The sequence below is a fragment of the Hipposideros armiger genome, unplaced genomic scaffold (assembly GCF_001890085.2).
Source record: "Hipposideros armiger isolate ML-2016 unplaced genomic scaffold, ASM189008v1 scaffold_342, whole genome shotgun sequence".
Lineage (NCBI taxonomy): Eukaryota > Metazoa > Chordata > Mammalia > Chiroptera > Hipposideridae > Hipposideros > Hipposideros armiger.
In genome coordinates, this window is record NW_017731692.1 from 1,634,040 (window position 1) to 1,642,629 (window position 8,590).

At 36.4% G+C, this 8,590-nt stretch overlaps 1 protein-coding gene across 1 annotated transcript in view; it reads right to left on the reverse strand.

Annotated features, from left to right (window-relative positions):
* The window catches only part of MRPL42 (mitochondrial ribosomal protein L42), a 26,362-nt gene that overhangs the window by 8,185 nt on the left and 9,587 nt on the right, over positions 1-8,590 (reverse strand). Inside the window, exons 3-4 of the mRNA XM_019661261.1 lie at positions 4,697-4,760; positions 2,954-3,038 (exon numbers count right to left, since the gene is read on the reverse strand). Of these exons, the coding sequence (XP_019516806.1) occupies positions 2,954-3,038; positions 4,697-4,760 (149 nt within the window). The remainder of the gene's footprint in view (positions 1-2,953; positions 3,039-4,696; positions 4,761-8,590) is intronic.

Below are 8,590 nucleotides of genomic sequence, written 5' to 3' on the forward strand. Positions count from 1 at the left end.
AAATTACAGTTATAGAGTAGCAATGAAAATAATTTTATGGTTGGGGGTCACCACAACATGAGGAACTGTATTAAGGGGTCGCGGCATTAGGAAGGTTGGAATTAGGAAGGCCTAGAGAATCGAAGGGCCTACTAGAGTTGCAGCCCTACTTCCGGGAGGAAAGAGGAAAATCAAGTCTAAATTTTATTTAAAGTCATATCAGAGGATATTTATTTAATGTTATATGCTATCATGATGAGATTTGTAAATCTGGATTCAAAAAGAACATACTTTACCAGTAATATGGTTTTAAGAATGCTTCTTATTGTGCAGCCCAATCTACAATTTATTGAAAAACAAAAAAATCTATGCCTCCCCTTGTGAATGTTTCTTAGTCCTAAAACAGAAAAAACCCTTAAGCACGTAGAGGGAGAAACAAATTTACTCATTTAATCAATAAATATTGATTGTGCACCTACAATGTAAAAGGTATGACTCCAGGTGATGAGGATACAGCAGGGAACAAAACAGACAGGCTTACCTTTTAGTGGTGGAAGGCAGACAGAAAAACAATATGCCAGAAACAATAAATGCTATTGAGAAAAGTAAACCAAAGAAGGACAAGGGAGCCCAGAGACAGGGATGCTACTTTGAATGCAGTGGTCAAAGGAGGCCTTACTAGGTAATGAACAGGAAAGATCTAAAGGAAAGAAAATAAGCTATGAGGATTTCTGGGGGGAAGCATTTCAGGCAGAAGCAGCAAAACATACGAAGGTGCTGAGGCAGGAGCTGGCCTAAAGGACTTCATACCCAGCAGGGAGGCCAGTGTGGTCGCAGTGGAGTACCTCTGTGAAAGTGACAGGAGGGATCGTTCAGACCAGGGAGAGGACTACTGATGATGCAGGAGGGGAGACAACTGCTACAACAAAGGGAGTGCAGCAAAAAAAGGGGAAGCAAGGAGCTGGCATGTATGCAAAGGAATGATTACAATGATGGGCCATGGAATCTATGCTGTGTAAGAAGTGAGAATGTGTGAGATGCATGAGGGGCTGTGAAAAAGTATTCAATCAATTAGTATAGCTCTCAATAAAGAGACGAATAATTCTTGGGGCTGAAAGACTAAGGGCAGTTGGTAGTAAACTCATGGAATTCTTGAAATCGAGATTGGGAAGATGATTAGACTATCTCTAGGGTACAATCATTGGAGTGGGGGCCGAGGTAGGGAGAAAAGAGCAAGAAGTGAGAGGTCAAGGTATTAGATCTACATGGATACTGAAATAACAAAGAATTAGAAGAAACAGTGTGGAGAGTGTGACAATGCATCTAAAATCTTCAAGGAAGAGTGGAAGGATGGGGGGAGAGAAGTAAACTGCAGGCTGGTGGATGACAGCAACAAAATGGTAGTAGATGGTACAGGTTAATCATATAAACTACAAAGCTAGAAATTGTGTGGGAGAAGGAAAAATCATTTGGGGATGACAATGAGGAGCTACAGAGACACCTACCCCACCTGTAGGCCCAGGAATAAAAGGATGTAAAAGAGAAAACAGCAACTACCTAAAAGGTTGTTGCTGATGCACTGGTCCCAGGGTACAGCCAGCTTTCCGTAAAGTCCAAAGGTGAAGACAACATTCTGGAAGAAGTTAAGTTTATGAGAGATTCTGCTGTTGATAGTAAGTTCTAAAAGTACAGTGGAGCAGTTTTCAGAGTTGGGAGGGATAGGAGAGGGTCAGGTTCAGAGATGCAAAAAGCCATATGTGCATGAGAATCTGGATGCTGAGAAATGACCTCGCAGTCTTGGGCTTCTTGGTGTAACTACTAAGACAGGATAAAGCACATGACCAGAAACATACCACAGAACAAGAGTGGAAGAAGGCACAAAATAGTGTAAGCTGGAAGGCGTATAGGCCAAAAGTCACTGATTTAGGCCCATCTCTACACATTGCAAGGAAATGAAACAAAAGAGGTACTGGATTATTGCCTATGATATATGGCTAAAATAGAAAACAGGAAGACAAGATGGTGAGGTTAAAAGGGGAATAAAAATAGCAAAATAACATTAATCTATTTTGTCAAATCAACCAGTATTCTGGCCCTAGTGATGATTTTTAAAAATAGGTACCACTAGATTCATCATGTGATGACCTGAATTATCTACTTATTTTCTCCTCAAAAATGGGCCAGCCGAGTGGCTCAGTTGGTTAAGAGCTGGCTCAAGGGTTTGAGCTCTGAGCCACAGCGGTTCGAGTCCAGCCCGAGTTGAGTTGCTGCTGAGCTGCCAACAGGTGGCAGGATGGCTCAGCTAAAAAAAAGCAAATCAAATATAGAAGAAGGCATAAAGAAACATGAGAAAGCATTTCAAATGTAAAACAGTAAAAAGACTTCAACCAAGTTAAAGTAAATTTATTAAAAATAAAATTTCTATCTACTGCCTAGCTTTTAAAGAAATATGGAAAAAATTAAACTAGGCCACTTAAAATATATACTTATGTTGGCCAATTATAAAAAAACTAACAAGAAACAAAAACAAGAAAAAGAAAAAGAAGAAATTCACCAAACAGTAAAAGGATTATCAGAACCAACACAACATAAATGTTATGAAACAGCACTCTAAAATACAAGTAATTCATAATTTATTAGATTATAATATAGGACAGTATGAGACAATGTATTTTATAAGTTTATACCAGGTATGTTTTGATCCTTAGTGAGAAATCTACCAAATTTTATACCAGAAAACTGATGCCATAATTGTGTTTAAATGGTTTGCTCTGTGTACTGAAAATAGTCTTTAAAGAAAGATGAAAACAATAATAAGAGAAAAATCGAAACAGTAAAATAAAACAGCCAAAAGAAGATCTAAACCAAATTTAAAAAATCAAATAAAAGAAAATTCTTCTCTTTGGATACTGTAAAAAAGTGTGAATATGTCTAACAGCAAATTAAAAATTATAAAAGATTTTCTCATACATACTTTTGTGTGTTCATATGGAATATCCACAGAAGGGTGGTAGCATACTATTGTCCTGCCATCAGATGTCAAAGCAAGTTCTACTTTGCTAAAAAAGAATGTTTTAGAAGCAGTTATACTATATTCAAGGCAGAATGATCATTCTTAGAGCTAAAGTTAATTAATCATGAACCCTTGAAGAACAGACACCATGTCACTAGACTGGCAAACCTGGTACCTATATCATAGAGGACAACTCAGACCATCCCCCAAAATATGTCAGTTTAACTACAACAAACCCTTAATTACCCACTATTTTATCTAAGTTATTCTTCAAATTATTTGTTTTTAGACTATCCAAATCTTTGGAAGAGACTGTCATTTTTATTCATCACTATTATTACAACTTCTTTTCCTTACCTAATAACTGCCTTCAAAAAGTTGTAAGAAGAATATTACTTGGTTGAATTATTAAAGTTGAAGTTCAGCAAAGTACATAATCTTCCAGGTAAAGGATCACCTGAATTTCTAATCATAAAGATCATAGCTGAGCACTTTTTTTAGATCAGCATTTCTCCAAGTGCCTTTGGCAGAACAGTAAGGAGCTTCCCATAAGAAGGGTTCTGTAGTCAAACAAATTTGGGGATTACTGAACATTATCCCTTCCTCCACTAATATCCCTCAGAAAAACACATTTTGGACAATACTCCTCTAAATATTTCCAGGGATTCTCTGACTGGATCTCATTCCTTCAAGTATCCACTAACCAAGCCTGTTTTTCAAAGACTCTGGCAACTACTGTTGTACTTAGATCATATACATTCCAAGGAGCACAACTTCCAGCTTTTACCAAACTTATGTGTTTTTTAGACGTCTATAAATTTAAGTTTCTAGGATGTCAACACCAACCAGATTTGAGCCAGAACAGCAATTAAACTAAAAAGTGTACTTTAACACCAGATAAGATATCCTGTGTTTCACCATGATTTTACAATTGAATTCCATAACATGGCTACCATGAACATTTAATCTATCAAATGATTTGATGAAGGGTGGAGTTTTACATAGTGCAAAACACTTATAAGACTCATTCTTTTCAGGTTCAAAAAGCATTACCAATATTACCTTGTCAAATTTCATCTCTATCTTAGCACTTACTAAAGGTGCAATTAAAACTAGGTAGTGTTAAGAGGAAAGAAAATACATTTTTACTAAAATTTGCAATAAAAAATGTAGCATAAGAAAGTACGTTAGAATTTCTGCACATCAGACTCTGCTATACAGGTATAAAGATAACATCTTATTCATACATTATTCCCAACAGTGACTAGAATTGAATAAGTATGAAATAAATTGTGGTTGAATTAAATATTTATACTTTAGGAATATTCAGTGTCAAACAAAAGATAAGACAAATAACTGCATAAGCTAAGATATGCTTAAGATATGCATAAGATATGAACCCTAAAACTATAAAAACTAATTAGGTTTTCCAAGAAGCTAAAGAATGCTTCAGGAAGAAAAGATAGCATTTCTAACAGCATATTTGTCTTATAACAAATTAAGTATTCACTGAAACACAATGATAATGATTTTTATTTAAAACATTTATAAGCCCAGATACGGGGTAAAGAAGATTACTGAAATCATTTTTAAAAATAAAGAATAATAAAAAAAGCCAAAAATCCCCAAAACAAGAAATAAAATTAAACCATTTCAGATACAACTAACAGACGGTTATTTCTTCAATTAAATTTTAACACATACCAATTATAGTCATCTGGAAGAGGAGAATATGTGGATTTATGACCAGCACAATAAAAAGCTCCATCTGCAAAAACCAAAACAGTAAAGTGGATTTAGTTAATTTGAGCACATGTTCTCACATAAATGTAAAGCTAATTTCATTCATTCAACCAATATTTATTATGTTTACTACGAAACAGGGTTATACTAGGGGCCAGGGATTCAACCAGTAAGATCCAGTCCCTACCCTGGGAAAGGGTCCAAATCTGGTGAGAGACAGACAAGTGACCAAACAATTCCAATGTAAAAAGTAAGCCCTGTTGGGATGGGTAAGCACTGGGATGGGTAGGTACTGGGACGGGTAGGCAGTGGGACGGGTAAGCATTGGGATGGGTAAGCACTGGGATGGATAAACATTGGGAGAGAGAAGGGAACAGAGAAAAGTTACAAAACACAACTGTGCAGGTTCAAGAATGCCTTTCCAGGGGCCGGCCGAGGGGCTCAGTTGGTTAAGAGCTTGCTCAGGAGCGCAAACTCTGAGCAACAGGGTTGCCGGTTTGACTCCCAGCCCAAGCTGAGCTGCCACTGAGCTGCCAACAGGTGGCGGGATGGCTCAGCTAAAAAACAAAAAAAGAAAAGAATGCCTTTCCAGTGGAGATGACATCCAAAGTAGCTGAAGGATAAGGGACTAAATGGAGTTGGTAAGGGGTGAGTATAATGTTCTTTGCAGAGGGAGTAACAAGTGCCAAGGACCAGAGGTAAGAAAGCCATGAAGTATTTGGGGATTCTAAAGACTTTCATGTGACTAGAGTGCATAGTTCATAAACAGGAAATGTTTGGTGATGAAACACAAAATAAATTATTCAAAATCAATCAAAATGATTGTATTTCAAACCACATTTTCCTTTTTTAGAATACCTACAAATCCAAGAGCCATAGCTACTTTTTAAAAACTTTGTGAAAGGTTCTCCTATGTTCAGAGAAAGGGTGTTCTTTTAAATATAAAGAAAACAATGTAAATGTAGCCCAGTATAGTTAAAAGCAAGTTCTGAATCTCTCTTGGCTAAAGCTCTCACCTGAGCCTCTTGCTCCTCAGTAGGAAACACCATCCCCACTTTGTTCAAACATCATTCGTTCTTCAGTCAAATGCTACTATTCCATGAATTCCTCCCTCTCCCACACGCCGCATTAGAGGGAAGGGTTGTCTATTTTATATATCCCACAACCAATGCTTCATATGACTGCTATACCTTCTTTGCAGTCATTTTTTTCTGCATCAGTTATTTATGTGTATCAAAGATGTGTAAAAAAGATGTGTCTTCCATCTTTGTATACCTATACTTTCCCCAAGGACTGCATACACTCAGAGGTCTAAATATAAATTCTGACCCCAAACCATAAAAAGTACCTTAACAACATGCACTGTTATCATATAAAAGATTGTTCAGCAAAACGTTAGCCCCCAAATGCTACTCATGTAAGATAACAAAATACAAGGAATTAGAAATTGAACCTCATCTCTCAAAATATTTATTAATTTTCAATTATCTGTGCTGATACAGAGCATTCAGTAAGACAATTCAGAGGATAAAGGAAAATGCATGTACACATTTTATTTTCTTGTTTGACATTGTTGAAGATCTTCCTAACTATGCATGGATTAATATTAGAAGTTTTAGTCTCTGAATACAAACCAGGTAGGTGATGTATGTGTCATGGTCACTGAAGGAAACAGGGTTGGGTGGCAGAAGTAGGACAGACAGCATTGAGGAAGTGTTCTTAAATAGGCAGGAAGGAAAAGTCACAATAATAGTATTTCAGTTCAACAAGAAACCCTGTAAAATGTCCGCTTTGTCCTTACACAGACATTTGTTTGTACCCTCATGACTTACATCACATTTTACCTCATATTCCAGGTATTTCCTGTTCCCATAGATGTGTTTCACCCGCAAGTCTACGTAAGTTCCTTAAGGCCAGGAGCCACACCATGGTCATTATTGTGTCCCTTACATTGGCTACTAATAAAGTGATTGCCAAATTGCCTCTAAAATGTTACTTTCTGCATAATAAATACTTGAAAAACTCATATGACATTTTATCAAGAGAAAAATTCTAGATATGGCCAGTATCAGAGGTTCTAAATATATAATTGAAACTGATGCCAAAGTTAACATCAATCAACTCAAAACACCTCAATGTGCCAAAAAGAATTTCAGTGAGAGTCAGCCCTATGTAACTTATCCATGTTACACATGTGTGTATACGTTTCATTGCAGTTTGATAAGATACATAAAAGCTGACAACCCCGCTTAATTTACAAATGTTCAATATTTTAAGTTACTACAGGAGAGGCGTACAGCAGAAAGTGTACCTGACAAAGTTAAGAGGGGGAGACCTAGGTTTTGATCACAGTTTTATCAGATATATACGACCTTGGGAAGTTGAAGGCCCAGAGATCTCAAATTTCTTTATCTTCAGGGAGCATACCATGTGGTATTACTCAAAGTTGTAAAATTCAAAGCTGTAAAGGTTAGTGAATTACTATGCTTAAAAAAACTGTGAAACATTCTGCATTCCCATATTGACTGTATATTTTGGAAGGCTTTAGAAGTTCCTTCTAAAATATAGAGAGGCCTTTTTATTTTTGCTCATTGAACTTTCTCCCTTAATCATGGTTTTGCTTTGCCTTTAATCTCAGTGTCCCTTTTTTTTAATAAAATATCAATAATAGTAACAATATTTTACCTTCAATAATACTAATAGAATTTGTACAAAATAAGGGCTTCAGGATGCAAGAAGTTAGGTAGTCACTGAGTACTAGGATGACTGAGTGATAATGGAATAATTTTCTAGGGTAACCTAAATTATCTTATTTAACTACTTATTTTGACAACTCCAATCCACTCAGATCAGCTTAAGAAGCATTTATTTATTAACTATCATGTATGAGAGGCACTGAGGAAACCAAACTAGACACTGTACAAATTTACAATGTAGTGGGTATAGACAATTTGCACTTATCCAGGGGCAGACTAACTGGATTTCAGATTAACCTGAGTGACGACTGATTGCTGTTTCAGGACAGGGAATAGGTAAAAAGTGATTAGGTCTGATTTTCCATCTGCTGTGGGGTTGGGTTCCTATCACAGCAAAGGGAGGCTAAGCAACAGGGGTCTCACTCCCACTTCTCAACAACAAAAAAAACGCTCCCAGGTAATCAAGAGCTAACTGTAGCTTTGTTTTGTTTTGATTGGTTTTATTTTATATCTAAAGCCTCTTAGCAATTTCCTCCTCCATTTTAGTTTATTATACTTTTACTTATATACTTTTTATCCTAGTCTTCAAACAACTCTTTTCCCCTTAATAAACACATGTGAAGGAAGAGATTAAGATGAGGCAGAGATGTGTAAATAAGTTGGCTGATGTGGCTAAACAGGAAAAAGCAAACCTACTGTAGCCCTCTAACTATGTCTGCTTTAGAAATAGGAGAACACTGTTCACAGACAGTGGCGGAAAAAAGTGAAAGTAAGGTTGGCTGCGAAGTAAGATTTTATTAATTTATTTACTTATCTGGGTCAATGTTTTGGTTATCAAACAGGTATTGATAGGTTTTGAAGAAAAAGACTACATATATTTCTTTAGAAAAGTAGAAATTACATTTATTTTCTTAACAGCTAAATACATAGGAAAAAACACAAAGAAAATACAGCAAACTATTAATGATTATCTTTGTAGGATAGAATTGTAACTTTGCCCTTTATTAGCTGATTTTAAGTACTAGTAAAAAAATATGTGAAAATATAGTAAATAGTCCAGAAGCCGGCGACTGATCTGCCTCGCCTGGGAAGAGCGCAATGATGGTGCCAACTTGGGCCAGGGAAGCAACATCCTCCACAACTAGACTGAAGAACAAAA